The sequence below is a fragment of the Epinephelus fuscoguttatus genome, linkage group LG1 (genome assembly GCF_011397635.1).
Source record: "Epinephelus fuscoguttatus linkage group LG1, E.fuscoguttatus.final_Chr_v1".
In the NCBI taxonomy this organism is placed as follows: domain Eukaryota; kingdom Metazoa; phylum Chordata; class Actinopteri; order Perciformes; family Serranidae; genus Epinephelus; species Epinephelus fuscoguttatus.
This window is the reverse complement of record NC_064752.1, coordinates 52,578,824-52,600,231: the sequence shown is the minus strand read 5'-3', so window position 1 is coordinate 52,600,231 and position 21,408 is coordinate 52,578,824. Positions and strand designations below refer to the sequence as shown.

The 21,408-nt window shown below is 41.0% G+C and overlaps 1 protein-coding gene across 1 annotated transcript in view; it reads left to right on the top strand.

Annotated features, from left to right (window-relative positions):
• Positions 1-21,408, top strand: part of LOC125886092 (dihydropyridine-sensitive L-type skeletal muscle calcium channel subunit alpha-1-like) — a 542,543-nt gene that overhangs the window by 85,036 nt on the left and 436,099 nt on the right. Inside the window, exons 7-8 of the mRNA XM_049572040.1 lie at positions 1,481-1,584; positions 1,758-1,903. Coding sequence (XP_049427997.1) covers positions 1,481-1,584; positions 1,758-1,903 — 250 coding nt within the window. The remainder of the gene's footprint in view (positions 1-1,480; positions 1,585-1,757; positions 1,904-21,408) is intronic.

The window sequence follows — 21,408 nt, the reverse complement described above, 5'->3', positions numbered from 1 at the left end:
AGTGCTTAGTGTACAGAAAAACACTTCTAGAAAACCCAAACTGATATTGTTTTTTTCCCTTAAGACAACAGAGGAGCCATTTGTCCATCCTTTAAGTACATTTAGAACAGTCTATGATGCCAAAAATGAGTAGAAAACAGCGGTCAAGGTCAGAAGTGTCATTGATTATAAGAATCATAACTCAGCAGTTGGCCTTCTATTAATTGCCTCTGTAACCTGAGAAGTGAGGCAGGCCCTTCCTTTCAATACAGTCTCTCATTGGCTATTGTAGGCTGTGGAGAGGACATGGAAGCTCACGTTGGCTCAAGTGAGGTGTCAGTCAAAAGTTTGGAATTCAGCAAACATTTTGGTATGGTGATGTCAACATATTTGCATGCAATACGGAGTTATGAAGACAGTGAAGAGAAATATTAACATTTAAAATGATGCAATGACATTCTGTTGATATCTATGGATGTAATAATATGTTTGTACTAAATATTTCACTGGATTTAGATCATCTAGACCTTTGTGAATGTATGAGAACTATTCTTGCTGGAATATTATTTGATCTGTGCACTACTATGAAGCATGATAGGTGAGTTAAATCCATTTGTTTGTTGTTTGTCTGGCAGAAGCATTTATTGAGCCTGCTGTGGTGGTTGTATCTTCAATTTGCTGGCATCAATCAAACCACAAGAAGCGTAGCTTTCTAATGACAGGTTGTATGAGTTAACCACTTCATCACAGCAGTTGTTTATATAGCACAACATATCATAATCATTTAATAAACCATACCAGGGCCCACAGGTGAGTCTTCGGATTATTAAGACCTATGCTATCTCATATCATTTATAATGTCATGGTTTTTTCATGGGATGTGGTATGTAAATGTCTTTTGTGTGATGACTACTGAAGGGTAAACAAATTTTGGATCAACAAAAATTTATGAAAAAAATTAATGGTGGGATATAGTAATTGCTGTATCTTTTCATGCATAGATTGTTAGAAGTTGAGTAACATTGATTTTTGCTATCATTCCACAACCAGAATCCATGGAATAAGACTTAAAAAAAAAAACACTAAATCACAGTGCACAAGTTAAAGGAGCTGATGGGATCCCATTTCACTGGAGTTGTACCATTTATTATTTTCATGAGTTAAATAAATTATGATTGATTGAATGATAACTACTACCTACAGTGTAAGAAAGCAATTCATTTTAAAGCTATGTACAACTTGATGTTTGGTTAATAACACATGCTGACTATTTTTGTATTGTTTTTATTTACAATTTTACACACAAACCACTTTCCAGTTATAGTAGTAGGATACTGATATTTTGCCTAACTCTGTGTACAGAGTCAAGCAATAAAAGTGTATTTGCCTTTAACTCCACTTTTTCTGGCAAATATGGCATTTAATTGTTGGTTATTACAAAATGTAAGTTACATGTTTTTAGTTATTTGATAAAGACAAAAATGTGTGCTTTGTGTGACAGGTAAATGATGCCATAGGAATGGAATGGCCATGGATCTATTTTACCACACTTATCCTGGTTGGCTCCTTCTTCGTGCTCAACCTCGTTTTGGGTGTTCTTAGTGGGTAGGAATACCGTAAATTTATCTACTACCCTTCCATACATTTATTTTGCATAATCATGATTTACTCTTTGCTTTGTCCATTTCACCCTGCGATCTTTTCTGTCTGCTCTTCACATTATCTCTTAGTGTGCTCTGTCTTTTTAATTCAGATTCAGTGTCTTGTTTCCCTTCTAGTGAGTTCACAAAAGAGCGAGAGAAGGCCAAGTCCCGTGGAGAGTTTCAGAAGCTGAGGGAAACCCAGCAGCTGGATGAAGACCTCAAGGGCTATATGGAGTGGATTACTCAGGCTGAGGTCATGGAGAATGAGCAGGAGGGACAGGGTAAGATACAAGACACAGACTACTTGTTGAATTCAACAGAACAAAATAAAATACTTTCCTTTTTTTATATATGTATATATACATTTTTACATTGTCAACCAATCTTTACTTTTCTATACTGACAGTTTCTATTTCTCTGTAATCTATAGCAATATTATACAGTGCAGTTCTGATCTCCAAATATATTTAGTTATAACACTGGAAGCTTAGTTTAGTTTATTTAGTTTATAAAAAGGACAACGTGCACATACATTAGTTGTTTACAAAACAATAAGATGTTTGCACCAGATTTAACTAAAGGCTAATTTCCATCTGTAGTCCTCTAACATAAAACATGAAACACAACAAAATACACAATCCACAATTAACACAAAGGAGCACACAACATCAGATACAGACACATCATATACAGACACATATATAACGTCTCACGTGACATGCACATGTATGCCCCGCACGCTGCACGGCACATAATGCTATACGGCATATGATACCACTCAACATGCACAGCACACCACACAAGAGTCATGTTTCCATCAGCCTGTTTAGATGCGCATCTAGAAGTACCGCATCGGAAAATTATGATGGAAATGCCAAAATTCGAAATAAAATCCCCTGATTCACACAAACAAAAATACGCTCACTTTAGCCGGGTTTTGGTTGATTGGAAAAAATGTTGATTTGCAAAACGGGGGATGGAAAAAGTTATGTTCGAATTAAGTCTGACTGTAGCGCACCTCTCTCCATGGTGATATCCACACTCTGGGTCGGGAAGGTGGTAATGCATTTACAAGCTGGTTGCCAACTGCCAGAAAACGTAGAAGAAGAAGAATGCGAGACTTGTTTTGTTTCTGGTTCTGCGGAAAACTCGCGCGAGTTAGTAGTTTTCACCAAAGTCCGTAAATTTAATGGAAACACTCAGGATTCGTATTTCTTTTAATGCACATTTCCCAATGATTCGAATCACTTTTGGATGGAAACATAGCTAGTGTCATACATACATACATATGTACACAGTATAAAAAATTATTCCTACTGTGAAGTGCAGGGCAAAATGCACCTAGTGTGCCCATATAAAGTGCAGTTTAGCCTATTATAAATATTCAGTGTTGCCTACATAAAGTGCCAATGCAATGCCTATGATTTTTTTTCCCATTTTCTTTAAACAGTATAGTGCTGATGAAAGTATTAAGTTTACAGTGAGGTAAAATGCACCTATTGTGCTTAGATAAAGTGCTGTTTAGCCTATTTTAAATATTCAATATTGCCTACATAGAGTGCCAATGTAATGCCTATGGATTTTTTTTTTTAACAGTAAAGTGCTGATGAAAAGTATTAAGTTTACAGTGAAAGGACAATATTGACATCTTACAGTTTCTTTTTAGGTACCAACCATGGTAGTTCAGAGTTGCAGAGGGAAATTAAATACCAGCAATGGTAATTAAGAGTTACAGAAGAGTTCTAGTAAACCAGGACGAAGGTAACAGTCAACAGTAGTAACATTCTAAGTGTATACAGAACCAAAGAACAGAAAACAAACCAAAAAAAAAAACAACGTGAAGGTGAAAATACTCCATCTGCCATTTATCTAATGTGTCTGGATGTGCTCAGGATTAAATGGGTAGTAGGCTACTCAGCAAGAAACTTAATCAGAATCGAAGGTTATGATATTGTTACCCTAAATTCTATAAGCACAGATGGAACCGTCTATGGGACTCCTTGGGTAATACTCCTCTAATCACAAGCACGCATTTGCACACTAAGAAAAGCTTAAATGTAACCGGCCAATCAAGATGTGCCTATCCAAATGCTTGTACATCACAGTATAGAAACAGGTGGATTCCTGTCATCCGACATCCTACACTCTCTTCGGCAAGGGGTGTAGAAATGACAGGGCCCCTAGGTAGAGGGGTTTGCCTGTTCTAATAGAGCTAGGGTTACAATATTGTAACCTTTGTTCTATTTTCACACAGGCTCAGGCCTCTAATGGACTCTTTATGAACAGTGAGTGGAGCCTAATGAATGAATGCCCTGTCACACGACATAACCTCTTCCCAGCCACACTGATCCTGAGCGGCTAAAGGTTAGTTGCTGTAGCCCGCCTACTTATTTAGAACCTAGGCCACCCATGCAGAGAAGTAGGGGGCCCCAGCCAACCAAGGTGGTAAGTAAAGGTCAGATTCGGGCCTAAAACTAGGCCCGAGGCCCTAGTAGGCCCGTGGTGTGCCCTTGGCCCAGCCCAGCCCAAGTAGAGGCGAAGAGACACAGGCCCATGGCCCTAAAGTTAAAGTTCCACTGATTGTCACACACCTGAGTGTGTGAAATTTGTTCTCCGGATTTGACCCATCCCCTGAGGGAGCGGTGAGCAGCAGCAGTGCCGCGCTCAGGAACCATTTGGAGCCCTAATTAATGTTCAAAATCACTCAGATGTCTACACAAGGAGAAAAAGAAATTACAGAGATGAGAATAATTTCTGAACAGCTCCGTGAAGGAAAAAAAAGCTGCTTACCTTAGCATATTGGTTATATTCCAACAACATTGGAAAAACAATTATTCCAAGAATAAAGTGTCAACAATTTGTCCCACAAAACGAACTCGCCCAGAAAAAAAGACATGATGCCACTGTCCTTCGGCACACTCTCGACACAGCTGAACTTGCTGATTCGGTCCTGGAAGTAACAGAAACCCTGCTGGCAGCCAAGGCTGTAGTGAAATATTTAAAGCAAGCATTCAACCTGGCATGTCAGCTCCCCAACTCTCTCAAACCGATGGCAGAAACCCGATTCAGCACGGTCTTCCTCACGCTGCAGTCAATCCAGTCAGTCTACACAGAGCTGCAGGAGCTGCTTGACAATCGAGGAGAGAGCCACATATCATGATCTCTCTTAGCCAAAAAAGATGTCATAGGCCCGGCCCGGCCCGGCCCGTGCTCTGAGCTGTTGGTGACTTTTGAGCCTGAGGCCTGCCCTTTAGTGGTAACCAACTGAAATGGGTGGAGCTGTGGCCTGACCTTGAAGGATCAAAAGACAAGCAATAGACAGGCAGGGCGTAGTACATACGGTGCTGCACATACGTCCTTGACACTCACCTCGCTGAACAAGGCCTCCGAAACTTCACATGCACTCACAAAGCCATCTCACAAGGAGTGTTTTGGTTAGGGCTTATCCAGCCACACCATCACCAAAGTACATAAACAGCTGTTTAGTGCATCTGATGAGGGCCATGTGTTCAAGATAGATAGATAGCGGAGGCTATGGTGACCAAAAGCAGGTAAACATAACATGCCAATGTAAGTGGGCAGAGCAGATGCATTTTTGCCTCCTTGTCCCTCTCATGAGGTGGAGGTAAAAAAAAAAAAAAAAAAAAAAAAATACAATGATATCACTCTCAACCTGAATGAACTCCTTATGTTCTTGTGATCTAAGGAGGCATTTGGAATGAGAGAAGCCCCACTGCAGTCACCATGAATCAGCAAGCAACTAGGGTATACCATTAGGACAGATGGTTGAGCCAATATATTTTGTTTTATAAAGTGTTTGTTTTATGGCTTAATTAGTTTTATCACTGTGAATTAAATGTGTTGTATGTCACTGTAAAGCGCTGTGTCACTGTTAGAAAAAGTGTAAACAAATAATGTGTATGATCATCATAATTAATATTTATCTCGCGTGTTCCAAAATTGCCCCTTACAATCAGGGGTTTCCTTTTCACATTCAATCAATCAGTTGACGGGGGGGTATAAAAAGCAGCAATCACAGCATGTTCAGACGCATGATGGCTTACTCTTAGAGGATGTGGTGGATGGGAGACTCTGGAGGAAGCGGAAACCAGGTGTGGTCTCCTGACCTGCAAGACTTGCGTCCCAATCTCAAGAACCGAGGCTGCTGTGGCTGGACCTTGAGCTTGGGATGGCTGCTGAGGCTCCTGGGCCCCCCGGAATTTGTTCGCATCTCCACGCCTGGATGCTGTAGGGTGATCAAGCCTGGTTATTTTGGATTTAAACTAATGGACTTTTATTCAGCATCCTGACATCAGAGAATAATTGGTGACCAACCACTGGGTCACTTCAAAGATAGACCGTCACTCAACTGATATGTCGTAAACTCTCCAGCCACATCTGGTGATGTGGGGGTTATTGAGAGCTTACGACATGTCACAAACTCTGGAAACGAACAAAGAGACAGACTCAGCCACATGGTCTGAAATGTGTTTCAAATGTAAATCACTGAATAAACTAAAGAGAAGAACGTAACTTTATTATTTAACATGTTGATGTTGGTGTTATCCAGGAAGACGATTCAAGTTGAGATGCCACTCTGACACCATGACCCCTATGGTGCAGACGTCTGTATGTATGTTAATGTGATAACACCCACCTTTCCCTGCAGTTGTCTGTTCCTTAGGAGGACAAACAGAAATGCGGATTCTAGGAATCAACATGTGTTGATTTTAATTTTATGTTCCACCTTTCGTTCTATTTCAGTGCATATACATACACATGTATATATTTATATATATGATGTTATGACATGATCACCATGTATAACATTTAAATCTGAATTAGTAGTGTCTGTTGACAACTATAAGTTGGTAATATCCTGTTGCAGACAATGTGTGTTTGGTACCATTCAATAGCAGACAGCGCCACGTTGGTAAATATGGAAGCATTAGAAATGTTCCAAGCTTCATTAATTATCTAGGAAGCAATTAAAGAAAATTAAACTTTAAATTAGCAAAGGTACTGGAGGGGAGGAGTGAAATGTCCCGCCAGTGACAGTGAACTGCTCCTACTGGACATCAGCCTGAGACAGACAGCTGGCAAGGCCAATCACGGCGCAGAGGCCGGAGCCTGTCTGCCAGTCTCAACCCCTTTGAACAACTATAAGATGAGAAGAGACTTTTTTGTCTTGTTAAGTAAAAATAAGTTAAAGAAGTTAAAAGAGAAAAAGAAGAACCTGAAGAAGAACTTTTGAGAAGCCGGCGGGCCCTGCTGGGCCCCATCCAGTGTGGCCCCGCTGGGCAATTTGATTGCATCCTGAGCAGAACTGAACATGCTAAAACCCAACAGAAAGAACTTTATGCCACAAGGTCTGCCTAACTCCTGTGTCCTAGACCAACAAGGTCAGGACTGAAGAAAGGCAGACTCCTGCATGCTGACACTGGGTGTGTGAAGATGACCAACATGGAGAGCCAAGCTCACCCGAGCCAAAGTTGCCATGTGGGCTCAAGAATGCCCAAAAGTGCCCAAGGGCTCCAAGAAGTTCGACTGAGGAGAAGAGAAGGACCAGCTGAGCAGGCTGCCCTGTGGGACAGCACCAGGAGAGGTTCACACCAAAGAGCAGCGCTGCTTTTTCCTCTTCCCCCTCCAGAGCATCTTCTTTCTGGTCTGCTACAACTCAGGTGAAACAACATAATTTTCCTGTACTGGGGTTTGATGCGTAGTTTAATAAGTATGGTAGGGAGCATTAGATAAAACTAGGATTTCACCTAAGTTTTCAGATATTTCCCGTTTTGCTTTCCATGCCACTCAGCTGTTGAATGGTGCTTTTCACAGGTCCATGTTAAAGTTTCCTCTGATAATTATCTCACCATTGCTCATTGCTTCATCTGGTTCACTCTGGTCATTCATTCATTCATTAGCATCGCTGTATTCATTTCATTCCACTCATAGTTGCATTTACTCATTGTTTTGTCTGTTGTCAGTTGTACTGCGTCTTGGTCTCCTGTGTCAGTAGTTTAGAATAAATGTTTGTCTAAAAAGTTGTTGTCTTGGTCTTCTGTAGGATTACACTCAGTCACTTTACAGGTGCAAAGATCCTGGCTATTTGAGCTCTATTTGAATGGACAATTGATAATTAATAATTTCCCCAAAGTGCGTTAAACATTCTTGTCTGATCAACAAGAGGTGTGGTTTTATTAGTCTGACTATGAAATTATATAGCTGGACAAATAATTAAAGTGGTTATGTTTAATAATTCTTATTAACGTCACTTTTTCTTAATATTGAGCGAATCAAATCCTACAGTATTCATGGTGAAAAACGTAGGCACCTGAATAAACTGTTTATAATCAAACAAATCTTACTGGTGGAGAATGCAAACCCTAAATGAATCCTATCAATCAAACTTTTCATACAAAATGGTGGAGAATGTCGGCGAGCATTTATTTAATAAATGCTGCCACAGAATAAATTATAAATTATGTAACAATCAATATTTTCTACAATGCGGAGATTTAATCTGATGGTCAGATTAACCAACCTGTCCCATGTGGATGGGGGATCATGGAACACCAGTTCATCTTTAATGTAATCTGCCAACCCATGGAGAAAAGCGTCACACAAGGCTGCAGAGTTCCAATCACTCTGATGGGCCTGTGAACAAAAGTCTATAGAGCAGTCAGCCATAGTCTGATCTCCTTGGTGCAGACTCCTCCGTCCTCAGCCTGTGTATGCTCCAAAAGCCCCCACGCTGTAAACCCTGGGAAGTTCAGCAGAAAAGCCTGGAAAGATGAGCCTTCCATAGTCCTCTTCTCCAATTCTGCAGTGCCTCGTAGGCGAGCTCTCTGCGCTGAGTCCATTTCTGACCAGTGTGTGACAGGGGGGTTTTGAATGCAAAAGTAGCACCACTGAAGGCAAGGCAGGACAATTTATAATGAGTTTTGAGTCTTTGATAAACAAAGAATGAGCAGGCAGGTGAAACAACTGGGATACTCAATAGCTTGACTCGGAGCCTTCAGAGAAACAGGCTCAGTCCAAAGGCAAAATCACCATACCACTATGCAAAATTTTACAGTGCCTGTGAATATAATCCATTTACTCATATTTCCACATGTATTTTGTATCTACTCTGTGTTAAGACCTCATATTATGAAAAGCAGAGGCAATCACATGCTGAAAAAAATGCCATTCAATGAATGATTAGACAAAAGTCAAATCAAATATTGAATAAAGAAATTATTTCACGGTATTTAATCAAAAGTTCAACAAATAGCCCAAACTTTTTTTCTCATTTATTCATTCAATCTTGAGGGCTGCTTTAAGCATATATTGGTTAAATTGTGTGCCGAACTGAGAGTGTAAAGTATGTGGTTGTCAACTCTGTTGTCAACTCAATTTAGTGTAAATTTGGGGCATTATTTGGCCCTCTTTCCAACAAGCTACCTTAACATGGTTGGTACCAATGGATGCCTTAGGTCCTCTACTCTGGTTAGATACAGTGACTACACTGTAGCTTTAAAACTGAAGCCAACACAGCTGGTTTTATTTGCTAACAATAGTCTGCCTCACTTCTCATCTTCAGCTCTGCCTGTCATACCTGCTGCTTCTTTTTTGCTAGACATTTGTTCATCGTCTCTCTGCTTCTGTCATTGTATTGTTCTCTCTGTACTCTGGCTTTTCCTTTAGTGGTTCTTTTGGTGAGGCATTGTGACTGATTCTCACATATTAGCATTAACAGCACTTGTGATTTCTGAGCACCGCGTACCTGACAGAGGTCAGATGGACTGATCCATTTCACGATACCTACGAGTGGTGAGAGTATCAGCTGGCATGTTGAAATGTGTTTTAATGATAAAGATATATTTATTTATTATGTAAATACATATAAATTGTATTGTCAGTGATACAAGTCAGTAAGTAAATTGTTTTATTTGATCCCTTTTATGGGTCAACCATAGACATTATCATGGGCCCCACCCCCTTGGCCTTGGGCTTGGGTTATCTGTATCCTTTGACCAGTGGCGGCCCTAGTACATTTAGAGCCTCCCCCTCAACAGTTAACCTCTCGAACTCCCCTCGGACGCCGGCGTCTGTGCTCCCCTGCTCCTCTGTTAAATGATATCTCACAGGCGCACTACGTCATCAAACCATGTGATGTTTGGTATCACCGGATTCAGGAAGCTCTCGGCTTCACTTTCACAAGAAACTTAAGGGGGTTTTCTTTCTGGCAAGACCTCATGCATGCATGTAGTCAGAGCGGTTCAGACGCTACAGTCATTTTAATTTGGGTATGTCATTTTAGGCATTTTCGCCACAAAATGGGGGTGTAGTGCAAGAGGTTGAAGTACCTCAAGTTTATTACCAAATGGAAATATAGATCCTAGCTAAAAGAATAAATTAAAATTTAAAAAAAAGAATTATAAATTAAAGCTGCAAGCAGTGATGAATGGGCCCTCACACCTTCACACAACTCGGAGGGCTGGCAGGAGGCCTTCCAGCGCGTCAGCTCATTTCTGTCAAAGTTGGACATCGCATGCAGGAGTGACTTGGCATATCCTTGATACAGTGCTGGAATGACATATTTCACATTTTGTATCACTTCCACTTCCACTGGAGGGAGTTAGAGAGTGCACTTATTATACATCATGTTTTTGTACATCAAATATACACCACAGCATGTAACTTTTTTAACCTCAAGATTCAACGCTCAGCAGTGGGCGCGCCATTCAACACTGGACAAATCCTGTGATAACTTTTGGTCACAACATAGTCATGCTTACATACACCAAGTTTGGAGCCAATCTGATTAAATCTGTAGGACAAGTTCATTCATTTACAAGCCCTGGAAATGGGCACAAATGCACAAAAGTGGCACAAGTAAATTCAAAATGGCAGACTTCCTGTTGGGTTTGGAGTATGGCTCCAGGAGGCTTTTTGTACGTGATAGAGTGTTACAGATGCCTACCAAGTTTCATACATGCAGGTCAAACCAGCTTTGGGGGCTGCTTAATTGAAATATTCTAGGGGGCACTGTTGAGCCATCTTGGTGCATCAAAGCACAAAAATCACATCAGACAACAGGACTTGCGACCCGTGATGTGTATGCCAGGTTTGGTGAGTTTTCAAGCATCCCTTGTCCCTTCAAAGCAACATTGTGTTTAATGGCGAACAAGGCGGCGCCACGGTGACAGCGTTTGATGAAAACTCAAAAGCTTCATTTTTAAGTATTATCAAGGTCTAAGGACTAAAGCTGTGGTCACACCAAACGCGAATTTGCAAATTTGCAGGTCAAGATTACATACAAAGTCAATGCAAAGATGCAATTAGACGTGAATTTGTAGATAGAGGTGTTTAGCTCGGTGCGATTGGCGCGATTGATGTGAAATTCTCGTCCAATGCTTCATCGCTCGAGTTGAAAATATTGAACATTTGAGGCGAATTCGCGTGAGATTTTCCCGACGTCACTGGCGTGTGTCAACAACTGGACATTGTGGCGTGTGATGTCGGGAGAATCTCACAACAATAAACTGCTACTCACCAGAGACAGATGGACAGACGCTCCGCAGCTGAAATGGAGCGCCTGTAGTTGGTGTCCTGCCAGGAGATCCTGGCGCCAACCCTCGCCAACAGGTCCTAAAACTGGGCCCCAGTCAACCTGAAGTACCGCTGAAAACGGCTGTCATCCAGATGGAGTTCCTGGAGGAGGTGGTGAAACTCGCCCAGCTGGATGCGCTTCTGCAGGATAGGGTGAACCCAAAAACGACGGCGTTTGGCCCTCCGACGCATCTGGGACTTCCAGAGCAGGTACAAAGCAGCGATGGTGGTTATCTCAGCCTGACGTCTAGTTGTTGATGCCAAGATGGAGGAGAAACTTATTGCGGTGTGTGGCTACCCAGAGCTATATGATACTACGTGTCTACTCTACAGAGACCGCAACAAAAAGGAGCAGGCTTGGGTGAAAGTCGCCGAGGAGACTGGTCTACTTGGTAAGTTCTGTAAATATGTGTCTGTAATTAGTTTGCAGAATGCTTGTACTATGAACGTTAGCACTAGCTTAGCTCCAGTTAGCACAGCCGGCTTCCCCGCTACTCGCGCGAATGACGCAATAACTCGAATTAACAAAATGGTCCAGCGTCCAAACTCGCGCCCGGTGTGAACGCAGCTTTAGATCAGCAAGTTTGAGGTGGGTCTGATTAACCTGCTAGAAGAGTGACATCAAAGAATATATAAAGTAACTTTCTGTTGCCAGTAGGTGGCGCTATGGCGGTGATTCAAAATTCCTCTGTAGATGTGTTCATGGCTGGACTGTCATCATATGTGTGAAGTTTTGGCAAGATATTCCCACGTGGAGTCAAGTTACAGCAACGTTTATCATCACGGCGAAACATCAAAGTTCACCGCCAGGCCATGGCCACGCCCTTTGATGAAAACTCACAGTTTCCACAATAAAGCGTCATCAACGTGTTATGACTTTTTTGACCAAGTTTGAGGTGGATCTGGTCAATTCTGTAGGAGATGTACATTAAAGTCTAAAACATGACATTTCCTGTTGCCAGTAGGGGGCGCTATGTTTATTTCTAATTATTGACATGTAGATGTGTTCAGGGCGGGACTGTCATCAATCCTGTGAAGCTTGGCCAAAACTGGACCATCTATGCTGGAGTTATAAACTACTTCCTGTTTAGTAGCGAGACCCCTAACTTTGACGCCATCCCACGGTCACATGCATTGACGAAAACTCAAGCTTTTGATAACTTTTCATCTTCAAGGTCTTGGGATGGGACAGACCAAGGTTTGAAGTCGATCGGATGAAATCTCTAGGACTAGTTCGTTCATTTATGACCCCTGGAAATGGCCAAAAATGCACCAAAATTGCACAGTAAATTCAAAATGGCTGACTTCCTGTTGGGTTTAGAGCATGCCTCCACGAGGCTTTTTTGTACATCTCTGGGCGTTACATAAGCCTGCCGAGTTTCATACATGTAGGTTAAACTGGCTTCAGGGGCTGTTTCCTCAAACTTTTGTAGGGGGCGCTACTGAGCCATTTTTTGGAACCCGCACACGAGACCCTTAAAATATCAAATTTTTCACGACTTCTGAGATGTGTGCAAAGTTTCATGAGTTTTCAGGTATGTTAAGCCTCCCAAAAAGGCAATTCATTTGGAGGAAGAATAATAATAATAATAATTAAAACAGCAAGCAGCGATGAACGGGCCCTCACACCTAGGTGCTCGGGCCCTAATAAAAAATCCTTGCATTTCAATAGGGTCCTTGCACCGCTAGGTGCTCGGGCCCTAATTAAAACTGCAAGCAGCTGTGACCGGGCCCTCACTCTCCCGCGTCTAGGCGGGGGGGCAGCAGCGCGCATCACTGAAGCGGTTATGTGAAAACTCAGAGTAACTTAACTCTGACGTGGTGTGACGTTTCATCTGCCTACTCCAAAAAAAACCCTATGGGAAGGGTATGTTGAAAATTTTAAGGGGGCGCTATAGAGGCATTTTGTCACTCCCCATGGGCAATGCCCCTATCAGATGTATGAGCTTGCCGTTTTTGACCTGTGTGTCAATTTCATGTGAATAAGATGTCGCCTAAGCCATCAAAAAGCCAAACATATTTGGTGGCGAGGGCAACGTCATAGTAGCCACAGCCCTTGACATAGAGAAAAGCTTTTAATAACTTTTGATCAGCATGGTCTCAGGGGCTGAGGCTGTTGAGCAACCAGGGGCTGCGGGGAGATCCAGAGCAGGCATGGATTGGTGATGTAAATGTGGGGCTTACTGGCCACTTTATTAGGTACACCTGTGCAATCTAATACAGTCCAATACAACAGCTCTGCCACACATTGTACGTTTACATAGCTTTTACTTTTTCAGCTTTTATCAGAAAGGTGATTATTCTACTTTATTATTGAGGTCGTAGTGGGTGGTGTTGGTGTACTGGAGTGCAATATATTTAAAAGTGTTCCTAATATTTGTCCTCCTCAATTAGACAAAATTAGGAGGCCACCTCAGTACACCACCACCATTCACTATGACCTCAATAATAAACAAAGTAGAGTCACCACTTTCTAGACGATGTCAACAATAACCGAAAATTTATAAGCTTCAGGGAAAAAATCATGGTAGAGTTGTTTTACTGGATTGCATTAGGTGTACACAAAGTGGCCAGTGACTGTATGTTACATACATACAGATTTCCTCAAATAGTAGCCGGGGCTACTATTAACAAAATAATAGTTTGGGACCAGGCTACAAATAGGGGCAGGCTACTGTTTGAAGGAGGCTTTCAATAAAAATGGGTTTTTTTTTTTTTTAAATCACAGCCAAATTTGAAAATACAAATACTGTATTTTTTTTTTAATTTAAACAGCAGAAATATTTATGTAAACCTGTCTTTACAGTAAAAATGAATATTTCCTATATAGTATTACAAAGAAAGTACTGTATTATTTATAGTAACAACCTTTACATTAACAGTAAAAATAGTTTTTGGTGTTTCTGTAAATCACCAATATTTACTATTGACTACACCACAGTGTACTAGTTGTCCTGCCTTGAAACAGCGAATCATCTCATCCTCTGTCCCATCTGCAGCCACCGTGATGCCACACACCTTACAAGACAATATGCCACAAATTACTTTTAAAAGTAGGCTACATTCGTAATAATGACTTTTTATCTGATAATTTTGATTAGGAATAGCAATTTCTTCTTTTCCATTACTGGCGAAAATGGGCTTCCATAGATAAAGATGGTTACACACCCTGAGCAGCCGTCATATGCCAGCTGTTTCCACTTGCCACACAATAAATAGAACATAAGTCTTTAAGCTGGTTAATATTTTCTCCATCAGCTATCTTTCTAAACAAGACTGTTGCCATACATATGACATGAATCTCCCTACACATTATTTACATATTTAACAATGTCAAACACAACACAGAAGATCCAAAGCAACCACATTGACTACATCTCCCAGAAAGCCCAGCGCTCTGGGAGCATGCGCGAAGCAGTCTTGAGATGGCAGCGCGGACATGTGAAGACACGGCCTGTGTTTACATACTGCACTAGCCTTGGACTAATACGTTCATTGCATGAACGTCTTGAAAATGAACCCCATTTTTCATTTGGGAGTTCCCGGTCTCGACTGATTCACGTCTCCATAAACGTTCAAATCAAACATGTAATGTACTAACTGCATAGTCACAGATAAATAATGTCGGGCTCGGTTCGGGTTCGAACAGAAATATGCGGACGTGCCGCACTCTAACACACACACACAAACACACAGAAAAACATTATCAGTTTATAAAAAAAACCCGGACGCCCCGGACAGGACGTGAAAAGTGGACAGGTCCGGGCAAAAGAGGACGTTTGGTCAGCCTAATGCCGTTAACGTTACCTAACACAAAGAGAAATGTTAACAGCTCGTTTCTCCTCTGACACGCCATGTACCTGTGTGCCGCCACGGCTCGGTTGTCCAGGTACTACTGGGCAGTCATGACACCAACGAAAGAGGAAATTACTGGACCTGGAGACGGTAAGCCTTTATATTGCGTTTGTCAGGTGCTCTCATGTTCCCTCCTTTTGTGAAGGTCTTGTCGCCGTCCTCTGCATACCAGGCGTCATATGCCCCACGACGTATTCCCCCGACATTTGTTCGGAGTATTTCAAAACTTGTAGCTTTAAATGAACACTGACGTTGCGTCTTGTCACCATCCTATCTGTTTACAATCAGCTAAGAGTGCACAACTGTGCATGTGCGTGGATGAGGGTGAATGTGTGTGTGTTTTGAAGAGGATTTGAAGATTTTCCAATTTACTTCCATTCACACTAATTAGACTGCCACCAGAGCGCCACCTATTGGCCTATTTGCACCGAATTTTGTACAAACCCTCATCGGGCCATAGAACACAATTAGCAAAAGTTTTGTGGTAATCCAACTGTATTTGGTCAAGATATGAAAGACTGTTTTGAAAACAATGTGAAGGAATTTGCTGTTTTGTATTTTGGCCGTTTTTTGGACTATCAAAATTCTTTTAATAACTTTCTGTCAGGAGGGTCCACAGATGCTTCATGCAAAGTTTGGTGCAAATCAGTCAAATCGCCTAGGAGGAGTTCGAAATAGTATGTTTTTCATTGTTTGCGATTTTGCAAATGGAACTTTAATGCAAAAGTGGGCGTGCCTTTCATCACACAATTCAGCTGAATTCAGGGAACACTGAGATATAAAGTTGCAAAACGTGCGACATGTTATGTGGGAGTTGTGGGCCAAAAACGCTTTTCCATTGAAAATAGTACCACCTGCTGGTCATTTTTGGTGTGTGAGTTACAGGGACCAGTCTTTACCACCCCTATCAATTTCATTTCCATAAGTGTTATGGTGTTGGCACAATGCCAAATATTAAATTAGACTGCCACCAGAGCACCACCTAGTGGCAGAGCAGTAACTCCTTTGTCAGTTATCCTCAGGAGGGCATTGACAATAATTGTTCTAAGTTTCGTGTTAATCCGAGCAACCGATGTGGAGATATAAAGTACTTCAATTTAAAGAGTGCCACCTGGTAGTCATCACCTGACATTTTGCACAGAGCCTCAGGGGCTCATGGGGAAGTAGTAAACTGAGTTTCATGTCATTTGGACACACCAATGTGGAGATATGCAACACTTCCTGTTTTGTACCAAATCTGCAGGAAGCTGCTATTTATTAACTTTAGTATTCTTTGGAATATCAAAATTCTTTTAAACTGGTCACTTCCTGTCACCACCGGGGGGCTCTATGAGTAAGGTGGGATATTAACATATCAGGGCGTTCGGGGCGGAGCCGTCACCATGTCCAGCAAGTTTGAAGCTGCTGAGATCAAGTATGTCGGTGGGAGAGCCACTCGAAATTTGATGGTGAGAAAACGAAAAGTCGCCAAAATTTGTCACGCCCTAGCGGCCACGCCCCTTGACATAGAGAAACGCTTTCAATAACTTTTGATCAGCATGTGCTCAGGATGATCTGTACCAACTTTGAAGTCGATAGGACAAAATCCCTAGGACAAGTTCGCTCAAATGTAAGTTGTGGAAATCGCCGTAAAGAAAAAATTCAAAACAAAATGGCCGACTTCCTGTTGGGATTTTACCATGACGTCAAGAGACTTTTTGTGCGTCTTGGTATGATACATGTGCGTACCAAATTTCGTTTGCCTACAACAAACTAACCCCAATGGGGATGGTATTTATATATATATGTGTTGTATATATATTTTGAAAATTTGTAGGGGGTGCTGTTTAGGCATTTCGCACCGACCATGCACAACTGCCCAAAAATATCAAATTTAGGATGTGGCCAGACGAATGTGGAAAGTTAGAAGCATTTTCAAGTTTGGGAAAGGGGCGAAATTGGGACATGAAATGTTGGAATAATAATAATAATAATTAAAGCTGCAAGCAGCTGTGATTGGGCCCTCGCTCTCCCATGCAACCGTGGGGGCCTGAGGCACGTGGGGGCCGTGGTGTGAAGCGAGATGGGAGTAAAAACCTGGCAGGAGCAAAAAAAACCCGCAATGTGTCATTCATTTACCAGGTGGCGCTACGAGCGTAACCAGATGTGACCAGGTGCGTTCAGGTGTGGACCCTCATCACACATGTGAAATTTCGAGCAAATCGGACAATGCGACTTCGGCGTCGCTCGGGCCCTAATAATAAATAATAATAAACAGCACGATTACAATAGGGTCCTCACGGACGACTTTGTTGTCACTCAGGCCCTAATAATAATAATTCCTTCAGTTTCAATAGGGCCTTCGCCCGGCTTTCGGACGGTGCTCGAGCCCTAATTAAGTTGTTCAAAAGAATAAAAAATAAAAGTATATATGACAAGAAAAAGAAATAAAATGAGTAAAATGTAGAAATTAACTTTCTAAATGAACTAGGATACTAGATTTGATTTTGAAATTCTGGGCTGATACCGATACCATTGTTTAAAATAACAATTTCCCTGATAGCTGATACCAGTGTTTTTAAATTGGTGTTTCTTTTGTTCTTTGTTGTTATTTATTCTTCTTTTGTGCCAGGGAGAAACAGAAACACTATAAAAAATAAATGAACTGTTTTATTCAGTCCTTCATTACACTACCTTTGACTGAGTACAAATTCATAATCGACATTTATGAAACAACCTTTCAACATAATCTTTTTCATTCATTCATTCATTCATCTTCTAACTGCTTCATCCTCTTGAGGGTCGCGGGGGGGCTGGAGCCTATCCCAGCTGACATCGGGCGAGAGGCAGGGTACACCCTGGACAGGTCGCCAGACCAGGGCTGACACATAGAGACAAACAACCATTCACACTCACATTCACACCTACGGACAATTTAGAGTTCTGCATGTCTTTGGACTGTGGGAGGAAGCCGGAGTGCCCGGAGAGAACCCACGCTGACACGGGGAGAACATGCATACTCCGCACAGAAGGGCTCCCACGCCCGGGATCGAACCGGCAACCCTCTTGCTGTGAGGCGAGAGTGCTAACCACCACACCACCGTGCCGCCCCAACATAATCTTTTTTCATATGAAAAATATTGTTTTAAAAAACTGAAAAGTCCTTTTTACCATATATGATATATCATAATTCCCTCCCTCATATCTATTTTATAGTGTGTGAAAACATCAACAGTTATCCTTCGAACAGCTGTATTTGTTCAAGTTTCTCACTTAAAGCTGTGTTACATGATTACACATCATTTCTTTCCCACTTTATTGCCACTTTATTCCCACACTCAAAGTGTTTCTTCCGAAGCCTGTAGAGGGCAAATGCAGTCTCTTCATGTATTATTGCTTGTAAGTCGGCCCTTATTGAGAGGACAGACCTCTTTAACATTTGGCTCGTGGGGTCTTGCATATGTTGCAATTCCAATGATCTAAGTTCATTACATAATTTATCTTTCTTTGCCACAGCTTCCCTGTGCTTTGCTGATGCGTAGCTGATTATCCAACCTCGACAGGTGGCCTTAAAGGCCTCCCAAACGGTTTGTATAGAGGAAACAGAGGCTGTGTTTATAGATATAAATTCCTCTATTCTGGTTTTAATGTTGGAAATAAACGTATCATCTTTTAAAAGTGCATTATTGAATCTCCATTGTTTAGGTTTATTGACAATAGCACTTAGACAGAATATAATTGCTAGGGGAGCATGGTCCGATATGACTATACTATATAATTCAGCGTTGATAACCTTTTCTACCTGAGAGTTGGATAATAGGAGATAATCAATTCTAGAATAAGAATTGTGTACCTTCGAGTAGAATGTATATTCCCGAGAGTGAGGATGCACAGGTTTTTATTTATCTAAGGGATTTTTGAAGTTTAGTTAATTGATCAGTTTCTTCTGGCTTAATTAATAAATACAATTGTGTATCATTCACATAACAATGGAAATTTACAGAGTGATTTCCAGTGATGTTACCTAAGGGAAGCATATATAGAGTAAATAGGACTGGTCCGAGCACAGAACCTTGTGGAACTCCAAAACAAACTTTAGTACATAGAGATGATTCATGAACAAACTGAAAACGATCAGATAAATAAGATTTAAACCAGCTTAGTGCAAAACCCTTTAGGCAAATTAAATGTTCCAGTCTCTGTAGCAGAATTTGATGGTCAATTGTGTCGAATGCCGCACTAAGATCTAATAAAACAAGTACAGAGACAAGCCCTTTGTCTGAAGTAATCAGAAGATTATTTGTAATTTTAACTGGTGCTGTCTCAGTGCTATGATGCACTCTAAATTCTGACTGAAATTCCTCAAATAAATTATTATCATGGAGAAAATCACACAGCTGGTCTGCCACTACTTTCTCAAGGATCTTTTAAAGAAAGGGAAGATTAGATATTGGTCTATAGTTGGCGAACACCTCTGGATCCAGGGTGGGCATTTAGAAGAGGTTTAATAACAGCTACCTTAAAGGACTGTGGTACATAGCCTGTTAATGAAGATATATTGATCATGTCTAATATGTGATTGTTAACTAAAGGTAAGACTTCCTTAAATAGCCTAGTTGGGATGGGGTCTAAGAGACGTGTTGATGATTTAGAAGAAATCATTGCGGTCAATTGTTGAAGAGAAATCGGGGAGAAGCTATCTAAATATACATTAGGTCTTACAGCTGTGTTTGAGGGCAGATTGGTTCCGTTTGAGGGCAGGAGGTTGTGAATTTTGCCTCTAATAGTTAGAATTCTGTCATTAAAAAAAGCTCATAAAATCATCTCTGCTAAGGGCAAAAGGAATACAAGACTCAATAGAGCTGTGACTCTCAGTCAACCTGGCTACAGTGTTGAAAAGAAACCTAGGGTTGTTCTTATTTTCTTCTATCAATGGTGAGTAATAGTTTTCTCTGGCATTGCAGAGGATTGATTTAACGGCAGAATGAGCTTTTCAAGGCAAAAACAGCAAAGGTAAGAGAAATATTACAACTATATCTCGGGGAAACTATTTCTGTTGTTGTTCTTTGGCCTCTATCTCTCTGATGCTTTGGTGTAGCATGCTTTGGCACTTATGTGTGGAAACAGCGGAGTCTCTGCTTTCATTTGCATAACATGTTGTCAAGTTAGAGCCCGAAATATACCGAGTGGGTCAGGATATTGGTGCTGTATGGAGTTGGATTTGTCGTTGTTTATTTAGTTGTTGTTTGAGCTGTGTTTGTAGCTTGTTGAATCCCATTTTGTAAGTTACAAGTTCATGGAAATGAGCATCTTTTTATCTGTAGTATTTGTAGAACTCCTGTCCACCTTCTTTAAACAACAGGATAAAATTTGGAAGATTTATAGGAAAACTAAGGACCCCGCTGACTATACAAATATCGATCTTTAAGGAATTTATGCAAAACAAAGACAAATAATGCTAAATCAGATTTTTAGAAAAAAAAAACAAAAAAACAACTCACTGAAGATATCCATAGTCCAAAACAGTTCTGGAAAAATATAAATACTGTTCTCACTAAGTCAAACAAAAATACCAATACACAGATTCCACTCACCAGTAATATCATTCATGACCCGCACGTTGTTTCAAACGCCTTAAACCAAACACTTCTCCTCTGTAGATTGCTCTCTTGTGTTCGACTCACTTATGCTAGTGATTCTCTTAGTAGCTCTACCTGTAGAAGCCCTTTCTCTTTTCAAAGAATACTACCTGTTGAAGTTCAACATGTAATTATTGCACTTAAACATGACTGCGCACCTTGTCCAGATGGCATTGAGATAAAAATTTATTAAGTTGGCTGCTCATATTTTAATGTATCTACTCTGTGATTTATTTAATCTCTCATTATCAACCTGTGCCCTCCCTTCTGCCTGGAAATGGTTACTCCACGTCATAAGGGAGGTGACAAGTATGACATAAATAACTATCGTCCAATATCTATTATCAACTCTGTGGCCAAAATTTGTGAGAAATTAAATTTCAATCAATCATCATACTATGTTGCAGAATGCAGTATTTTATCTTCATGCCAGTCTGGCTTCAAACCTAATTTCTTAACAACTATAGCCATTTTGAAATTCACAAATGACGTGCTTACTGCTTCTGAAAATGGCAAACTCACTGGTGCAATTTTTCTTGATTTATCTGAAGCCTTTGACATTGTTGATCATTACTTACTTCTGGACAAACTCTACTACACTGGTGTCTCTCAAAACACTTTACTTTGGTTTAATTTGTGTAGGGACCTCAGCCAGTCTAAGGACAAAGGAAACGCGCCAAGTTTCCATTGGTCCGGTAGTTATAAAAGTGTAAATCACT